This window comes from Myotis davidii, unplaced genomic scaffold (assembly GCF_000327345.1).
Source record: "Myotis davidii unplaced genomic scaffold, ASM32734v1 scaffold228, whole genome shotgun sequence".
NCBI classification, from domain to species: Eukaryota; Metazoa; Chordata; class Mammalia; order Chiroptera; family Vespertilionidae; genus Myotis; species Myotis davidii.
The window spans coordinates 2,651,183-2,671,487 of record NW_006300104.1 but is presented as its reverse complement, the minus strand read 5'-3'; the positions used below and the strand labels follow the sequence as shown (position 1 = coordinate 2,671,487).

The window sequence follows — 20,305 nt, the reverse complement described above, 5'->3', positions numbered from 1 at the left end:
CATGCTCCACTCCGAGGGCGAGTTCCTGCCTGAAACCTCGCCCTCTGGGAAACAGCTGGGGGAGGGCGCAGCCATTTCCAAGACGACCCCTGCAGGACTGACTTCAGGACTGACTTCCTTCCGGTTGGTCGAGCTTCTGGATGTGATGTTACACCCAGGGTTTTTATATAAGTAGATTAGTTTTTCAAGCAAGTATTGTTGATCATTAAACCATAAAGAACAAAATAAAGCAGATACATGGTACATGGTGCAACAACCAAAATCAAAGATCTAAAAGAGATGAAGTTTTTTTTTAAATACTTCCCTAGCCAGTTTGGCTCAGTGGACATCCACCCGGAGACTGAAGGGTTCTGGGTTCAATTCCAGTCAAAGGAATGTATCTCAGTTGCAGGCTGGATCCCCATGTAGGAGGCAACCACTCAATGTGTCTCTCTCATCATTAATGTTTCTATCTCTCCTCTCTCTGAAATCAATAAAATAAACAAATAACTTAAAGCTATATACTACACTTGGAAAAATGAAATTCAAAAAATCAACACTTTTTTATTATTTTCTGTAACAGACATGTTTCACTCCTGTCTAGAAAGGGAATAAGCTTCATGATTCCCACAGCCTCTGGCCACAAACAACTATACCAAAAGTATTCCCCTAGTACCTGGTTAAAAAAGATGATAAACTGACCAAATCAGATTCTTCTCTGAGCAATTCTTATAGCTATAGAAATAAACTGAAATTTCCTGAAGAGTTGGCAGTTGTGGCTGTCACTTTTAGTCAAGTATAACCTGGTGAATAAGCAGAAGACGACAATCAACACAGAGAAGAGAAAGGATGCACTGAAAAAAAAGCAGACAAGAGACTATGGAACCCCTAAGGAAATAGAAAGCCTCCCAGTGCCCAAGAGGCCCACATATATATTTCCTGCTCTGGGGTTCAGAAAGAATCACTGGTCTTCAATTTAATGCCCTGAGTTTTTGCTAACTAGAATAAAGTTCTATACCCTGAGACTAAAACTGCCTTTACTGAAATATTTATTTCCTCAACTACTGCATCTAAATTGTCAGGCACTTTTCTCCTCCACACCTACTTTTCTTTGCTTTTCTGGGGGATTTTTTACACAGGCAAGCCTAGATCACGATGACTCCATTTCACAAATATAAATCCAGAACAATATAAGCAAAAGAGCTAGTGCCAAGAACTCTTACAGGAAGGAGGTAGCAGTGAAAAAAGGCAGAAGAAACTTGAGCAATGAGAAAATGAAATAAAATATGAGAATTAACCTATTTTGAATTCAATCACTGGGAGGAGGGAGGAACCTAGTAAGTCTGTACCACAGCACCTACTGCTACACTATATATTATACACAATAACAATATTCACTGAGACTTCATGCCAGGTCCTGTCCTACAAATTCTTGGTATGTCTTATCATGATCTCCTTAATAGTCTTAAAGATCTAAAAATGCAGGTATTCTTACCCTATTTTGTAAGAAAAGCAAAAGGTTATTACAATGCTCAGCTTCTTGATTACTGGGGGGGAAAAAACAGAAACCTTCTCTTTTGGTTCAAGTGGCCACAAACCCTACTACATTATCATATTTATGAATTTTCCATTCACTGTCAATAACAACACTAAATACCAGCATTTGCTGAGTTTGAAGGCACTGTCCTACAAAACAGACATTATTCCATATTATATACAGGAAAAACAAGGTTCAAAGAAGTAATTTGTCCAAAGTCATATAGTTGATAAAGATCAGAAGTAGAATTCAAATTCAGGCCTATATACCCTTTACTACTTCTCTGTTCTCTCACAGGCAAGCATAAAAGTTCCACCACACCTGGGTTACCCAGCTGTTGTTCCAGATCACTACACTATTTTTATCATTCATTTCATGATGGGGTGGGGATAGGAGGATATAAAGGGAGCGGGGATTAAAGTCACCACAGCAGCCAGGATTAGGCTGCACTTTCAATTTTTCATGTCATTAAAATGGCTACTGCCTTTAGCAATTAAAGTAAACACTAGGAAACTTACAGGTTATCTAATGTGTTGAATGGCATTCTGCTAGTATGGCTAACACACCTAAGTGACAAACTATAATTAAATTATCAAAACCTAATTTTGCTGCCAGATTACCAGAATATATACACCTCTTGTTAAAATGTCAGCACTTCTGAGACACAAAAGAGACAATTTAGAAAGTAGAAATAATAAATTTATTTTCAAAATAAGTTAGTGAACCTATGATACTAGTGACCTTTAACTACGAAAACCTCACCATTGCTGGTTCTGCCAGTCTTTTTCTTCTAATTTCACCAATCATGATCAAACTGAAATCAATAAGGAGGGCAAGGCCATTTTAATCAGAGAGAGAAACTGTTTTAATTGGTATCAAAGAATCTAATAAAAAGTTTAAAACTTGCCCTAACCGGTTTGGCTCAGTGGATAGAGCGTCAGCCTGCGAACTCAAGGGTCCCAGGTTCCATTCCGGTCAAGGGCATGTACCTTGATTGCAGGCACATCCCCAGTAGGGAGTGTGCAGGAGGCAGCTGATCGATGTTTCTCTCTCATAGATGTTTCTAACTCTCTGTCCCTCTCCCTTCCTCTCTGTAACAAATCAATAAAATATATATTTTTTAAAAGTTTAAAACTTAAGATAATGGTAAATCTTATCTCTGCTTATCTAGAAACTACTACCTATAGCCATCTAGCTGAATGGTTTGGTTTTTTTTTTTTAATTTATTTCAGAGAGGAAGGGAGAGGGAGAGAGAAATAGAAGTATCAATGAAAGAGATTCACTGATCAGGTGCCTCCTGCACACTCCCTCCTGGGGATCAAGCCCTCAACCCAGGCATGTTCCCGACTGGGAATCAAACCGTGACTTCCTGGTTCATAGATGAACGCTCAAACACGCTGGCTGGGCCTGAATAGCATATTTCTGGCTTGCAAAGGAACTAATTCCAAAAACATGAAAGAGACTCCTATACAACTATACAGAAGATCATATTTATATTTAAATAATGGTTATTTGCACATGGAGAAGACAAAGCATATTCATTAGCAATAAAAAAGTTTCATTCTGAAATACCAGTCTCAAAAGATGACATATAGAAAAGGCAAAAATAAAATAAAAAATAAAAAATGTTCACCCAAAAGTTCTTTTGTGATTTTTGTTTTGTTTTTGTGTGTTGAATCCATTTAAGTGCCTGGTCAGTGTGGCTCAGTCGGTTGCCAGTTAGATTCCAGATACATTTTAAATGGGTGAATTGTATAGCATGTGAATTTTATCTCAATAAAGTTGTTTTTCCTACACCCAACAGTTCTTAAATCTAGAATAGAAGTATCAGGCTGTTTTCAAAAAAATGAAATGAAATTAATGTATTTGCCATCATTGGCATCAGGATGGCAGATACATTAATACAGCGGTTCTCAACCTGCGGGTCACAACCCCTTTGGGGGTCAAACGACTCTTTCACAGGGGTCGCCTAAGACCATCGGAAAACACATACATAATTAGATATTGTTTTTGTGATTAATCACTATGCTTTAATTCTGTTCATTTTGTAACAATGGAAATACACCCTGCATATCAGATATTTACATTACGATTCATAACAGTAGCAAAATTACAGTTATGAAGTAGCAACGAAAATAATTTTATGGTTGGGGGTCACCACAACATGAGGAACTATATTAAAGGGTCGCGGCATTAGGAAGGTTGAGAGCCACTGCATCAATACAATCTTACTAGCAGAATACAAGAATCCATTTAAGTGCCTGGTCAGTGTGGCTCAGTCGGTTGCCAGTTAGATTCCAGATACATTTTAAATGGGTGAATTGTATAGCATGTGAATTATATCTCAATAAAGTTGTTTTTTAAATTTCACTTTATAACAAAATCCACAACTATAAGACAGTACACATTTTGCATTTTAATAGATACACTGTCTATACATTATGTCCCAATAGAAACTTTAAACCCAAATTGCATCTCTTAAAAAGCTTCTAATGAGAAAAATAAGCCAATAGTCTGAAGAGCAGTTAACGATTGACATTATACAAATAAAATACAACCTTCATTCTATCTTCATAGGGATGTTATCTTCTTGAACTATCCTAGATCCCTGGTGGGCAAACGGCGGCTCACAAGCCACACACGGCTCTTTGGCCCCTTGAGTGTGGCTCTTCCACAAAATATCACGTGCGGGCATGCATGTACAGTGCGACTGAAACTTCGTGGCCCGTGCACAGAAGTCAGTATTTTGTGAAAGAGCCGGTGTTTTGTGGAAGAGCCACACTCAAAGGGGCCAAAGAGCCGCGTGTGGCTCGCGGGCCGCGGGTTGCCGAGCCGCAGTTTGCCGACCACTGTCCTAGATGATAAAAATCACTTCTGGATAGGAGGTAGAAGGGTAACAGGGGAATAAATGGTTATGGAAGATTGGACTTGGCATGGTGAACACACAATACAATATACAGATGATGTATTACAGAACTGTACACCTAAAACCTATCTAATTTTATTAACCAACTAGAGACCCGATGCACGAAATTCGTGCAAGAGCCTTGGCCCCAGGCCCCATACGCCACTGCCGCAGCCAGGGACCTCTGCTGAGCCCCCACTCGCTGAGACTTTGTCCAGAAGGAAGGATGCCTGGTCTAATTAGCATATTACGCTTTTATTATTAGAGATGTAACTCCAATAAATTCAACTTTTTAAAAATCACTTCTGAGAACAGGAATGAACTTTAAAAAGTTGAAATGGATATGGCACTGTTTCCCAATATGTGATCTGACTGGAAACAGAAACAAAGTTTCAATGTTTTACAAATTTGGGAAAGTAAATCTTGTTCCTACAGCCCCTTGTTTGGCTACCTCTAATATGACTTAAACAAAAAAAAAAAGGCAACCCAAAAAGAACATAAAATCCTATATAATGAAAGGGTAGTATGCAAATTGTCTCCTCAACCGGAAGTTATCTGGGAGTTCGACAAGGGGGCAGGGCCAGCCAGGGGAAGGGAGGGAGTACCCAGCTGCCAGCCAGCAGCCACTAGGGACCCTACCAGTGCACAAATTTTGTGCACTGGGCCTCTAGTCCATAATAAGAGCTGATAGCAATTACTTTCGAAATTTAGCCCTAGCCAGTTTGGTTCAGTGGATAGAGCATCAGCCTGCAGACCAAAAGGTCCCAGGTATGATTCCAGTCAAGGGTACGTACCTCGGTTGCAGGCTCCGCCTGGGTCCGGGCCCTGGACAGGGCATGAGCAGGAAGCAACCAATCAATGTGTTTCTCTCACATAAATATTTCTCTCTTACTTTCCCTCTCTCTTCCTCTCTCTAACAATCAATGGAAAAATATCCTTGGGTGAGGATAAAAAAAAATTGTTTTTTAATGTAGCCCTTCAAAAATGCTGACAGACTCCTCCTTACCTTCAGGCCTAAAAGCCTCTCAGTATTCAAAACCCTACATTCTGTTCTATCTTATACACATCAATTCTGTGACATGTTAATAGTCTTCAAAATAAAGCACTACACTCAATAAGTCTCTTCAATATGCCCTGATGACATAATGTATGCATTCATCATTTATGAGATACATACTATTTGCCAGGTGCTGAAGACACAAGGCTGAAAGATTCTTCAAGAGGTGAATCTTAACCAAGGTGCACAGGAGGATCACCAGGGAGTGCTTTTTAAAAAATACATCAACTGCATCTCATCACTGGAGATTTTGGTTCAGTAAGTCTGGACTTAAGCCCAAGAATCTCTTTACTGCAAACAGCTTCCGAGCACTAATTGGTGAAGGAAAAAGTCAGTATTCAACTCCACACACGCAGCTGAACGCTTCGCTTCAATCAGATGTGTACCAAACATGATGGTGGCACCAGAAGAGGTACCAAACTTTACGAAAGGAGGAAGTTAAAGGGGAAGGTTTACCAGAGATGGAGATACTTTAGTTGAAGTTTGAAAGATGAGGGAGTGGCTAGGGGGAAAAGGAGGGGAAAGGAATTCCAAGCAGAGAAACTACATAAATAAAAACAGCACAACTACTATGTTGAGGAATTGCACAAATTATAAAAATAACGTGTGTGTTCCGAAAGTTACAAATACTTCAGTACAGCTGAAGTGGAGTACCAGTAAAGACTGGCGAGGGAAACTGGTTCAAAACACAAAAGCGTCTACATTATGCTATGCTATGCTGAGGAGCTTGGAAGTTATCTAAAAGCAAATGAAGCCCTAGCCCCGTGGTCGGCAAACTGCGGCTCGCAAGCCACATGTGGCTTTTTGGCCCTTGAGTGTGGCTCTTCCACAAAATACCACGTGCGGGCGCATGTACAGTGCGATTGAAACTTCGTGGCCCATGCACACAAGTCCGTTTTCAGCCTGGGGCGAATCTATTTCGAAGAAGTACTATTGATATTTGGCTCTGTTAACTACTGAGTTTGCCAACCACTGCCCTAGTTGGTTTAGCTCAGTGGATACAGTGTCAGCCTATGGACTGAAGGGTCCCAGCTTGATTCTGGCCAAGGGCACACACCCGGGTTGTGGGCTTGATCCCCAGTGTGGGGCGTGCAGAAGGCAGCCAATCAATAATTCTCTCTTATCATTGATGTTTCTATCTCTCTCTCCCTCTCCCTTCCTCTCTGAAAACAATAAAAATATATTTTTAAAAAATACATAGAGCTTAAAGCCAATTTCTAGATAATAAATTAATAAACTATAACACATTGCCCTGGTCGGTTTGGCTCAGTGGATAGAGCGTCAGCCTGCGGAATCAAGGGTCCCAGGTTCGATTCCAGTCAAGGGCATGTACCTTGGTTGCGGGCATATCCCCAGTGGGGAGTGTGCAGGAGGCGGCTGATCGATGTTTCTCTCTCATCGACGTTTCTAACTCTCTATCTCTCTCCCTTCCTCTCTGAAAAAAATTAATAAAATATGTTTTTTTTAAAAAAGAAACTGTAACATAAAATTCCTCATTCCACAGCTCACCTCAGCACCCATTTCAATATAGACACTCCCTGAAATTCTCATTTTAAAACAACTTTCTTTATAATTTATTCCTCCCTTCATGAAGCGAAGTTTCTTCAGAGACAGAATATATTAATTTCATCATTTTGCATTTTGATAGGCTTCTGACAGATATAGTGGCTTCCTAATTTGGACAATTGGGGAGGAAAGAACAATTTGAATCAACAAATTCTTAACAAATTAAAAAACATTTTTTTAGTAACATCAGATATAGTGCTTTTAAATACATACAATAATCAGAATTAGGTTAATGAACTGTTAAAGTCCTTAGGGAACTTTCTTCAATAGAGAAAAATACTTGTCATTAACAGATCAATTGACTTTATATTCATGGTATCTAAACATAGAGCTCCCCTGAAAACACCTGTTCTCTACATAATTTAAACATTCCTCTTTCCAGGGTTATAAACAAGTTATTTATGCTGTCAACCTAAAAAAAATAAATAAAATAAAATAAACTTTCTTCAGACAAAGAAAGTTACCATTAGCCCAGAAAACCTGTCACTTGAAAAAATTCCAAATCCATGGTATAAAGTAGCTAAACTAATCCTCCCTACCTCTACTTCTAAAAACCACCTGGCACCACTAATAATATCCCTGTTGTTTTTATATCTTTACATTAGACACATAGGCACCTTTAAAAATTATTATGTCTGCCCTAACCAGTTTGGCTCAGTGGATAGAGCATCAGCCTGCGGACTGAAAGGTCCCAGGTTCGATTCCAGTCAAGGGCATGTACCTTGGTTGTGGGCATATCCCCAGTAGGAGGTGTGCAGGAGGCACTTGATCAATGTTTCTCTCTAATCGATGTTTCTAACTCTCTCTCTCCCTTCCTGTCTGTAAAAACATCAAAAAAATATATATTTTTTTAAAAATAATTCATTAAAAAAAATCGTTATGTCTAAACAAAAACTTGTTCACGAATGTTCATAGTATTACTCATAACAGCCAAAAAAGTAGAAAAAAAAACAAACGTTCATCAACTGTTAAATGAAACCAAATGTGGTATATATCTATGTAATGTACTATTGTTACTCAGCAATAAAAAGAAATGAAGCACTGATACATGCTACAACATGGATAAATGTTTAAAAGTGCTAAGTGAAAGAGCCAGTCGCAGGACCATGTATTGTATAATTCCATTTGGCCTGGCCATTGTGGCTCATTTGGTTGAGCATTGTCACAGGCACGAAAAGGTTGTGGGTTCAATTCCCGCTCAGGGCATATACCCAGGTCTCGGGTTCAATCCCCAGTCTAGGTGGATGGGGGAGATAACCAATGGACATATCTCTCTCTCTCTCTCAGCTGGTTTGGCTCAGTGGATAGAGCGTCGGCCTGTGGACTGAAGGGTCCCAAGGTTCGATTCTGGTCAAGGGCATGTACCTGGGTTGCGGGCATATCCCCAGTGCGGGGTGTGCAGGAGGCAGCTGATAGATGTTTCTCTCTCATCGATGTTTCTGACTCTCTATCCCTCTCCCTTCCTCTCTATAAAAAATCAATAAAACATATTTTAAAAAAAACACACACCAAAAAAAAATTTTTTAAAAATACTGTAAATTCCATTTGTATACAATGTCCAAAATAGACAAATCCACAGACATAAAAAGTAGTCTCTGGTCTAGGACAAGAGAGCAACTGCTACTGGTTACAGGATTTTGGGGATGATGAAAATGTTCTAAAATTGATTGTGATGATGACTGCACAACTCTCTACTATACTAAAAACCACTGAATTATATACTTTAAATGGGTGGATCATATATCAACAATGCAGTTCTTTGAAAAATCTTTAGGGCCCCCAATTTCCACAAACTTAAAAAAGTTTTTGTGATGAGATTTGTAAAGACATTAAGAAAGATACTTTAACCATAAAAGAGTACTTATTAAAAGCCATAAACAGACAAATAAATCTTCAGGCACCATTAACAAGGTACTTTAACAGTTCTCAAAAAATATTACATGAAAAAAATAACAATTCCCTGGAGACGGTCCAATAAACTCTTCAACTGCAGGTTTTATCACCAATGTCAGGTACTAGTACATCCTTCAGGCTCAAGTTCTTAAGCTAAATTCCCAAATGTTAAACTTCCCCAACCTACCGCTAATCACTTCTCACAATATTCACAGCAGGGAGCAAAATGCCAGAGCAGTCCACTGAGCTGAAACCCAGAAGATAAGGAAACTGAATATAAAAATTGAGAAGAGTGGATAAGAAATCCCTCAACAACAACAAAAAACTATTACTTACCCTATCTCCAGCACTTACTACTCTTTTGGCATTGTGTTTTCAGTCTATGTTATTCTGAGGGTGGTAAGCCATTTCTCAGGAGTGAACAGATAGATTCTCAATTTTTTGTTTAAATATTCTGTTCTCAGTCTCAGCCTGTAGAAAGTATTCTGTAAATGCTGTTGCCTGAGAAAATGGACACATGCACAAAAGATGTGTCTCTTCTGCAAGTACAGAGAGGTGTGATGAAAAACAGTATGTTACTTTACAGCTTACAACGCACTTCATCATATCCATAACTGAAATCTGGAACACAGTTCTTCCTAACTACCCTGTTTTTCTCTTACTAAAATTCTCATGATTCAACACACTTCCCTCTTTTCTTTGGCCACATGGGCACCCAGAGCAAATTCTGTAACCCACCACTGGTACATATTTCTAAATTCTAAATATACCCGCTTCGTTTCCTAAAATACTCTTATTTTCCCACTGTTATATCTCAGTACCACCAATCCATTTTTTTTCCTAATTCCACACCAAAAACCTTTAAAACAAAACAGCATCTGAGTGAATACTTTTTTTTTTTAACACTGGAACCTACTTCTTTAAATTGAAAAATCTTTCTTAGTTTAATTTTTATTTATTTATTTTAGAGAGAGTGAGGGGAGAAAGAAACATCAATTTGTTGTTCCTCCCATTTATGCATTCACTGGTTGCTTCTTTAATGAGCCCTAACTGGGAATCAAACCCAAAACCTTGGCATATCTGGACGATGTTCTAACAAATTGCGCCACAGGCCAGGGCTAAAATTGGAAAATCTTAGTCAAAGAAGGCCTTCTAATGGTCCTTTTGACCAAGAGTATAACGTTAAGACTTTGTTAACACCAAATACAATTTTTTAAAGGCTCTAAGAGTGTCCTGGTGGGTGCGGCTCAGCTAGTTGAAGCATTGTCCTGTACACCAAAAGCTGGCAGGTTTGATTCTCAGTCAGGTTGCAGGTCAGATCTGATCAGGGTGAGTACAGGAGGCAACCAATCAATGTTTTTCTCTCACACCGATATTTGTTTTGCTCTCTCTTTCTCTCTTCCTCTCTCTAAAAATAAAAATCAATTTTTAAAAACGGCTCTAAGAGTACAGGTGGGGGGACGGACATGGAAGCATGAATTACTCAGCTTTACCGCATGGTGTTAACTAAATGCCACTGTCCCAAATGCTGGGACTCTAACAATCTGCCCAGAAAAGGTAAGAGACTCTAGTCTCAAGTCATTCAACAGGGAAAACAGAAAAGGCTCTCCAGGGAATGTCAAAACTTCCAGTATGGTGAATACTTGACCTCCCTCTTCCAGTTTAGCACAGTACTTATTAATTACAAGTGTAAGGATTATCTCACAGTCACTGAAGGGTAAGAAAGAGAGACATATCAAAGGTGGTGTCAGAATACCACTAGAAGATGGCAACACCAAGTGGAAGAAAAATGGAGTACAAATAGAGCCAAAAAGAAGATACACCCACAAAATTTTGCCTGGATAGAGGGAATTATCTCCGACGAGCTGTCAATTTACAGTAGGTAGTGATACCATCCTAGCACCAAAAGACTACAAACAAAAGTGAGAGGGGGAAAAAAAAGTGAGAGAAAGCTCTGTGGAGTTGTCCTCTAAATTTTCTTTTCCACCTATCCCTGCCCCTTAAAATCCAGTAGAGACCATAGTTCAACTAATCTGAGGACCTTAAAATGTTTTCCCTATTTCATCACCCACTTTATCTCACAGAACTTTAGAGAGAAAACAGATTTCACAATAAGAGAAAATTATCACAAGTCAAAGGCTGACCTTGGGTTTTGCACAATGAAACTTTTAATACTATTCAGGAAAAAAAAATCACTGTTACAAAAATTACTGTTAAATATGTACATTTTTTGTACATAACATTTAAAATGTTATTCACTTAAGAAGGTGTGTTTTCTAGTGTTCTATATCTTGATCCACATCCACTGTCTTGTTTACAATGGGTAAATTAATAGACAAAAATAAATCTTATTCAATGGGACTTCTTTCCCTCAGTCCTCTCCAAAGGCCTCAATTTCGCCCCAAAATGGAGGCTTTTACGTTTCTGAGACTACTACCTACAATAATTTTATGTACTACAAGTGATATTTAATGTTTTTAATCATAATGTAGAAAAAAATACAGGAATACCATAGTCTGCAAATGTTACAACTTTAAAATACTGCTTATTACCTCTGTACATGTTCTCAAGCTGTTGATGTTTTACATTCATTTAAAAGCCCTCATGCTAATTATCTTTCAAGTTTCATACTTAAAAAATTAAATATTGAGAGGGGAGGGGCATGGGGGGAAATCTTAAGTATTAAAAAAGTCACATATATATTTGGGCACAGCTTAAAGAGTTCACTTTTAAAAGGGGGGGAAATTCAGACATTAAGAGAATGTTTACATCAGGTTAAAAAAATGTTTTAGTACTAGTATAAAAAAGTGACTGCTCATAAATGAGAGTAATGAGAGAAATAAATGTAAAGTACCTGGCACAATAAATAGTTCCCTTCCCGCCAACACTGCTGCTGCCATCACAGCCTGTGATATCCTGACAATCTGATCTTAAATGTTGTTCCATCATGCCAAAAGTCCTTTAGAAAAAGGCAAAGGAGGTGTGCTCTCCGGAGGGCCTTTCCTTTCCCCTAGTCCTTCCCCGACAGGTATGCATCTGTAACTCTAAGGCAGTGGTTCTCAACCTTCCTTACGACGCGACCCTTTAATACAGCTCCTCATGTTGTGGTGACCCCCAATTTCATTGTTACAAATTGAACATAATTAAAGCACAGTGATTAATCACAAAAACAATATGTAATTATATATGTGTTTTCCGATGGTCTTAGGCGACCCCTGTGAAAGAGTTGTTCGACCCCCAAAGGGGTCGCAACCCACATGTTGAGAACCGCTGCTCTAAGGGCTCCCTCAAGACTTGCAACCAGGGGAGCAATCGACATTGCTAACCACCTGAACCCGTCTCCAACGCCCCCTTTTCTCTGACTTCTCAGTGAGCCAAAACTGCACCATTCGGCTCATTTCTTTCCTATAACGTTACTAGTGAGCCAAAGCAGCCTCACCGAGGCTCACCTATTGCTTCTTCTATCATAAGCCTTTCCTGTTTCACTGTCCCCAGCTCTAATAAACATACTTTCAAATGAAAAGGGGGAAGGGGCGCACGCCAAAGGCAATAGGCCCACCATAAAGGAGTAGACCAGAAGCATTTGAGATCTTTCCTCCCAGCACATCATCAATTTGGCTCAAATAAACTCTTGGTATTGCAGAATGTGCTGGCACTAGTATCACTTTATACTGAGTCATTCTGTCTCAACAGAGAAAAGTTTCCCACAATTACTACTTAGAATAAGCATGTAGGGTGGAGGAGGGTCAATGGGAAGAAAACAAAGGGGTATAATACTTTCAACAATAAAGGTAAATTTTATAAAAAGAATACACACATAATAAAAACAAAACTGGAAAAATGTTAGCATGATTGCTCCTGTGGGGGAAAGGGAGAGCTCTTGCAATTATAGGAGAAAAGTCAACATTTGTATCCAGCTCTTTATTATCAAGTTTATCATCTCTAAAATTAAAGCAAAGTAATTATTTAGGATGCGTTACTTTGTTGCAATAGTTTAGTTTGGTTTAATTTTTAAGGCTAGAAATATGTTTAAGGAGGCAGAAATATACAGAGAGCATGGGCACTGGAATCAGAGACCTAATTTAAAAACCAGGTTCTACCTGGTAACTACACTTCATTTTCTCATCTCTCAGAAAAGGGTATTACTTCCCTCATGGGACTTTTCTGAGGATTAAATACAGGAAATATATAGCCAGTACCTAGAACATAAGTGCTCAGTAAATCTATTTATCATCATCAGTGATTCTCAACCTCTTTTGTACTCCCACCTGACAGAGACACCTTATTCCAATCTTAACAGTGGCTACTGAGGGCAGTGATTCACCTAGAGCAGTGGTTCTCAACCTTGGCTACACATTAGAATCACCTGGGAATCTTTATAAAATCCTGATTTCTGGGCCTCATCCTCCGGAAATTCTGTTTCTTTGTTATGGGGTGAGGCCACAACATTAGTAACGAATAGAATTTCCGGAGGATGAGGCCCAGAAATCAGTATTTTAAAAAGATTTCCAGGTGATTCTAATGTGTAGCCAAGGTTGAGAACCACTGACCTAGAGATATGCCCCTCAACTCTTTACATTACATTCACCGCTGCTGCTTGTCTAAGTGGCCTTTACCTATTGCCACGTATTTCCCAACAGAATATCTGAGCTCTAAGTTCCACTACTTTACCTGGTGCAAATCCGAAGTTAGTGGTTTTTCCCTCATTCAATCAACACAAAAATTTCAGATGCCACCTGGGAAAGAGACATGACAAATACAATAGTCTCTGCCCCAGCATAGTTCAGTCCAAGAGGTGAGATCAACACCAAAACCAATAAATTATAATACACTGGAATGACTTTTTGTGTGTGTGACCAACATCTGCAGCATAGCAACTACCCTCAATTCCCTAAATGCTCTTGATTATATCATGTGTCCAGCCCAACAAAACTGTTATGGGTGCAATTCAACACCTCCCTACCTTGGTGTGAGTGTGTCTGTCTGTCTGTCTGTCTGTCTCTCTCTCTCTCCCCATGTACAGCTGCCTAAATCTTACTCAACATGTATACTACTAAATTTAATTACCTTGTCCCCAAATCATATCCCCTTTTGTGTTCCTTTTCCTGTATTACTTCATTTTCCCCAAGACCTAAGATTTCTAATTCAATCACCAAATTCAGTGTATTTCTCAGTACCATCCATACCTTCTTTTTCCATTGCTCATACCAGAACTGTTAGAGTTGTTATCCAACTAGTATCACCCCTTACCCACTCCAACCTCTTATTGCCGACTCAATCTTTCCAAAACATTACTAAAAGCCACACCAGCCCGTCAGGTGTGGCTCAGTGGTTGAGCGTCAACCTATAAATGGTTTGATTCCCAGTCAGGGCACATCCTCGGGTTGCAGGCTCCATCCCCAGTGGGGGGCATGCAAGAGGCAGCTGATCAATGATTCTCTGTCATCATTGATGTTTCTCTCTCTCCCTGTCCTTTCCTCTCTGAAATCAACAAAAATACATTAAAAAAAACAACAACAGCCTACTTAATGCAATTTTAGCCTGGCACTCAAGGCCTATATCTTTGTGACAATGTCCTTTTCCCCAACTTTATTTTAAGGCCAAAGGATTAGGTACTCATACATTCAATAAATTTCTGAAACTCTATTATATACCAAATTCTAGGAACTGGGATATTGACATGAATAAAATATGACCCCCCCCCAACTACTGCAAGAAAATAGAAAACAGATATAGTGCCTTAAAAGTTTCACAAGAAACCCCGCATATTCATACTTCTAAGTATCCCTCACCTACACATAGGTGTTTATGAAGCAGCACTGATATTGATGATTGGTTGAGTAAACCGAAGACCACTGATCAATGTGCTCAATATATTTCTGTGGAATAAGAGGATAAATTCCCCCTCCTGATTTCTACTATGGTACATAGGCTACTTTTTTGAAGGGATAGGGGAAGCACAACTGAGACTTCAGATTTGCAAATATGTTTGTGCCTAACTTGTTTCTGAAGCAGAACAGAAGCACCAGAGGCCTAGTGACAGAAGTCAGTTCTTTTTGCTAGTCAGTACTCACATAGTAGCAATATAAAATGAACCTTTGCAAATTCAACCTGTGCACAATTTCCAAGAATAGCCTGATTAAAACATCCTACCAGTGGTTCTCAACCTTCCTAATGCCGCGACCCTTTAATACAGTTCCTCAAGTTGTGGTGACCCCCAACCATAAAATTATTTTCGTTGCTACTTTATAACTGTAATGTTGCTACTGTTATGAATCGTTATGTAAATATCTGATATGCAGGATGTATTTTCATTGTTCGCGACCCACAGGTTGAGAACCGCATCCTTTCATCACTATCAGGAAGTTAGGAAATACAGATCAGGATACTCTTCTCAGTAAAATATGCTGTGATCCCAGGTGTTTCTGGATTAGTAAAGGTAAGCATGTTAAAATTAACCAAGTGAAACAAGTCTTAGAACAAGAGAATGAAGATGGTTAAAATCTAAAAGCCACAACCACTCCTCTCTGACACAAAACATTATATATCAATTCCACATCAAATAAATTCCACTTGAGCAGCTGATCTGTTATCAACTTCCTACTACTTTCAACTATAACATCGTAAAAAAACAAGTCACCCTCACCCAACAGGAAAGGCTCGAAAATACAGTGGGGCCTTGACTTACGAGTGTCCCGACTAACGAGTTTTTCGAGATACGAGCTGTCTCTCGGCCGATTTTTTGCTTTGAGTTGCGAGCTAAAATTCGGGTTATGAGCCAGCTTCAGATACCCCACCGCTAGTTGGCGCAGCGAACGTCACAGTGAACGCCACAACATCAGCCCAGCATCACGTGTCTCACCCATTCACTGTTGATTTGACATACGAGTAATTTGAGTTACGCGCTCCGTCATGGAACGATTAAACTCGTAAGTCAAGGCCCCACTGTATGTATATGGTCTATAAACAGCCCTAAGAGTTCTTAAAAGAATATATCAAGAGGAAAAAAGTCGTCTTATTAAACATACCTACAAATGCAATGTGCACATTATAACAATCTTAAGTCTTTTTTTTAATGAATTGGTCATTTACTATTTAGCACCAGATTGATACGACCCAGTGACATTAAAACAATCATCCTTTAAAACAAGTGACTATTTAATTTAGACCACATGAAATTAGCAATTTAGGCTTTTGAAGACATTCACTAAAAGCAGATTGATTACAAAAGAGTTTCAAAGCTGAAATAGTGAACTTTTTTTACCTGATGTTCTGCATGAATGTTATCCCCAGTAGGCCATCGATGTTTGCTATTATTATAGCCGCCTCCACCACTTCCTCCTCCCCCAAGCTGCTCACCATGCTGCCTCTGAAAGAAGTAGTCCACCATAGCGTCGTCCTGGGAACGGCCTGCAACTCCTATGGATCCTGGGACAGGGCTGGAGTGTGTCCCAGCGGCAAGAGCTTGATTTGCAGCTGGTTGTGGCTGCGCTTGCGACCCTGTTCCAGATGTCAAAACAACAGGCATGTTGGGGTTAGCTGGTTCTTGAGGGTGATGTTTCAGGTGGGGGCTGAAAGAGTCCTGCCAAAGCACTGCTTTTCTCTTCAAGACACACGCAACGCTCATTCCACCAACGCCTAAGGACAAATAAGTTACAAATAGTTAACATTTGCATTGTTTTCATCTTTATTGTTCAAAGTATTACAGATGTCCCCTTTTTTCCCCCAATGACTCCCTCCACCCTGCTCCTGCCCCCTAAAACTTGCACTTTTAAAACATTACTTGACATACACCAAGATAAAAGTGAGCTCCATGTCTTTTGCGATATATCATCTACAACTAGTTCATACCAAGCAGCTATATATTTTAAAATAAATAACACAATTTTCTAAACTGAAACCTCCACTTTTAAGTTGCTGAGTGTGTGTGTGTGTGCTGTGTGTGTGAATAAGTGTGGTTGGTGGCAGGTACTCAGACAAGGTATGCAGATCAGGACTCAACATGGCAACTTCAGGGAAACTTATTCTGTTATCAAAGGAAACAATATAGAATTAAACTTCAACTTATTTACACCTTAAGCCAACTATGGCGATACTTTTTAAATAAGCAAGAGCTGTATCAAATATCACTTTAGATATTTTAATGCTAAAGCAGATATAAGGCAATAAATAAACCAAACAAAAATCCAAACCCCATATATAATTAGCAATGACTCAGACTGTCTAAAACCTGACTGGACCCTTTAAAATGTCCAACAAATTCATAGGATGCTCCTTGAAGAAACAATAAGGCCCCCTGACCCAGAAAAGCAACAGAACGTTCTTAGCCTGAAACTTATCCTCAGCTGCTATTGATGGGGGGTTGGGAGGGAGGGTCAACATTTTTACCAATAATTTACAATTATAATCGCACATTATTCCATTAGTACTTTGACTCCTATAAATAGGATGAGACCAAACCGAATGCTAGAGTAGAAAGCCTCACTGTAAAAACAACAATATATAATATATATATATAAATATATATATATAAAAACATGCCCTGACTGGTATGACTCAGTTGGTTGGAGCATCCTCCCATACACCGAAGGGTGTCAGTTTCAATTCCCAGCCAGGGCACATACCCAAGTTGTGGGTTTGATCACTGGTCAAGGTGTGTACTGAAGGCAACCGATCGATGTTTTCCTCTCACAATGATGAAAGGATCCTCCCTTCTCCTTTCCCTTCTCCATAGATAAATAGATCGATCGATCGATCAGATGCCTCAACACAATAACTGTATGGCAAATATACTGCAGACTTTATTTAATCATCCCTATTTTACAGATGAAAACATTAAGGGACAGAAAAGTTATGTGATATGCCCAAAGCCATTCAGCTAGTGAGTGTGGATAAGGGATTCAAACATAAGTCTGTTTTGCATCCAAGTCTAGTCCTTTCTATCAACCCCTTGCTACACCCCCGTACATCAACACAGATACACTGTTTCTCTCACCCTCATCTGCTACTCTTCCTTCTCTGGAAGCCTGAACAAAGAACCGCCAAATTGTTATTGTGAAACATTACTATTTAAGTTTCTTAAAAATAAAAAACTACATTTGTACGTAAGCTATAACACTTGACACCCTGTAGGTGCTAAAAAAAATGCTACAAAGTAATTAACCTGTGACCAATTAGAACACATCTGTCCATAGAAACTGATTTCAAGGCTATAAACTTAACTGCTACAAATGCCTTCTCTCTCCCTAACCCAACTGTAACATTTCAAAAACAGACCCACAAGAGTTATGAGAAGTCTATTCTTTCTTTATAGATAATTAAACCTTCTCTAAAGAAGCATTTGCTTCTCACAACTAATTCATGTTTTGAAGCCAGACGTAAAAAAAGGCACAGCGGAATCTGTCATTTGTTCAAAGCCTAATTTGGAAATGCCTACTCTCGGTAACAATTCCAATGCATCAGAACCTTACTAGCGTACCGAGTTAGTTTAGCTTTCTAGAGTTCCGTTTCTGCTTTCATGTATTGAACTGTGTCCGTGGGTAAGTACCAAAATCAGAGTCATTGCTGTGTTTACATCAATCTTTGCAAAGTGCTAACCAGCCTAATGCCTTCCGGTTTGATTTTCAAAAGAACTTCTTGCCCTCCTATTACCAACGGTAGTAGCCAGTTCCAGGTTCTTCTACAAGGTAGTATCAATCTGACAGTCTTTGTCTTAGAAGGCAAGCCAAGAATTCCAAACCCCAAGTTTTACCGTTAAACTAGCAAACTCTTCGAGGCTGTTTCCTCATCTAGAAAATGATAAAAATCCTTCCTTTATGCTTCACAAGTTTGATTTTGAATCAAAATAAAATAGATGTAAAAGTTTTTTGTAAACAAAGTCACTATGCTGCAACCCCAGGAATTCGGTTATCATCAGTGAAGGCCATTATGGCACGCCAGTCCCTGAGAAGATTCCTGAAACAGCCAAAGCAATCTTTTCTGAAATAAAAGATTTGCCATAATACTTATCTAGCAAAGAATTTCCATATGGAAAGGGTGTTGTACCTCTGAAACACACTGAACACAACTCATTCCAACAAAGGATGGGGGGGGGGGGGCGCGATTCCTATAAAAATGTTCAAACAAAACAATTGGCTTTTGTAGAGCTATCTGCCCTGAGACTTCCTGCTTTACCTAATGAAGGCAGTTTTCTCAAACAAGAGAAAACCTGGCAGAAGGGACAGTTTGAAAGTGAGCAAATTAACACGTCTTGGGTAATTTTGTAATATCTTGGCAACTACAGCACAAAAATGTTTTAATCGGTCACTTAAATATTAGAAAACATTCAAACTGCTGATGCCTTTTAGAGAACTCTCAAAGTCCATTAAAAAGTTGTGTGTAGCATTTCAAATGTGCCTTGTTTACATATGGCACATGATAAATATTAGTATTTTAAGCAACTAGAAATAAGGGCTGATTCTAATTACTCCTCCAGTTTTCAAACTGTTTACATCACGGGTTGGTTGTCTTTTTAAATAACACACAGATTTCAAACAAAGGAACTCGATTTAATCTATCTCCATCTTTTTTTCCTACAAAAATGCTTAGTGTTCTGAAAGGTGTTTATTTTTACCACCCGGGGAGGGGCGGAGTTTATGGTCATATTTATTTTAAAACAATTCACCTCAAAACCCAAATTAAACTTCAAACCCAACTTGAAAAACAAAACAAAAAACTGTGGCCTCAGACAAAATGAATTCCATGAAGGCGAAATACTAACTCAAAGTTCAGAATCCCGTGAGTATGTCCCAAAGATCCAGATAAACAAGAGTATTTTATAAAGTTGAAATTCGCAATGGATCACATGTCTAGTATTTTGCTTACTAAAACAAACAAACAAACAAACTGCATCAAAAACTACATATTCCTGGAGGAGGGCTTGTCTTGGTGAGTTTTTATGGGTTTTGCTTTGTTTTTGATTTTCATAAAATAGACAAAAAGCTAAATGTACAAACCTACGGCTTCAAACGTAAATGCCTTTAAGAACAGAGCCCCAAAGAAGCCTCATAAGCTATCATCACTCTTAAAACGAGTATCAAGGGAACGGATTGTATCGACAACTAAAAAGTGTCTTCTGTAACTGAACAATGAAAAGTAACAACCCTTCAAGTTGCGGCGAGGAGAGAACCTTCCCTGACAATGTGAGCGAGCGTGTTTGGGGGGAGGGGGGTGGCGGGGGTCGACCCGGCCAGCGAGTTCATGTTCGAGGAGGGCTCCTTTCGGCGGCGGCCCCGCGGCTTCCGAAGGAAATGCCAGGCGCTCAAGCCCATGTACAGCATGATGAACGGGCTGGGCTTCAACCACCTCCCGGACACCTACGCTTCCAGAG

At 39.2% G+C, this 20,305-nt stretch overlaps 1 protein-coding gene and 1 pseudogene across 18 annotated transcripts in view; one reads left to right on the top strand and one right to left on the bottom strand.

The window, feature by feature from the left end:
* The window catches only part of PUM1 (pumilio RNA binding family member 1), a 131,649-nt gene that overhangs the window by 110,147 nt on the left and 1,197 nt on the right, over positions 1-20,305 (bottom strand). For 10 of the 18 annotated variants that reach the window (XM_015572280.1, XM_006776466.2, XM_006776465.2 and 7 more), the window contains exon 2: positions 16,202-16,575. In XM_015572280.1, the coding sequence (XP_015427766.1) occupies positions 16,202-16,564 (363 nt within the window). In that variant the 5' untranslated portion in view covers positions 16,565-16,575. Of the gene's footprint in view, positions 1-9,273; positions 9,477-13,608; positions 13,674-16,201; positions 16,576-20,305 lie in introns of those variants that run through there. The other 8 variants (XM_006776473.2, XM_015572285.1, XM_015572284.1 and 5 more) reach the window with 6 other exon arrangements.
* Positions 20,176-20,305, top strand: part of LOC102758337 — a 13,145-nt pseudogene continuing 13,015 nt past the window's right edge.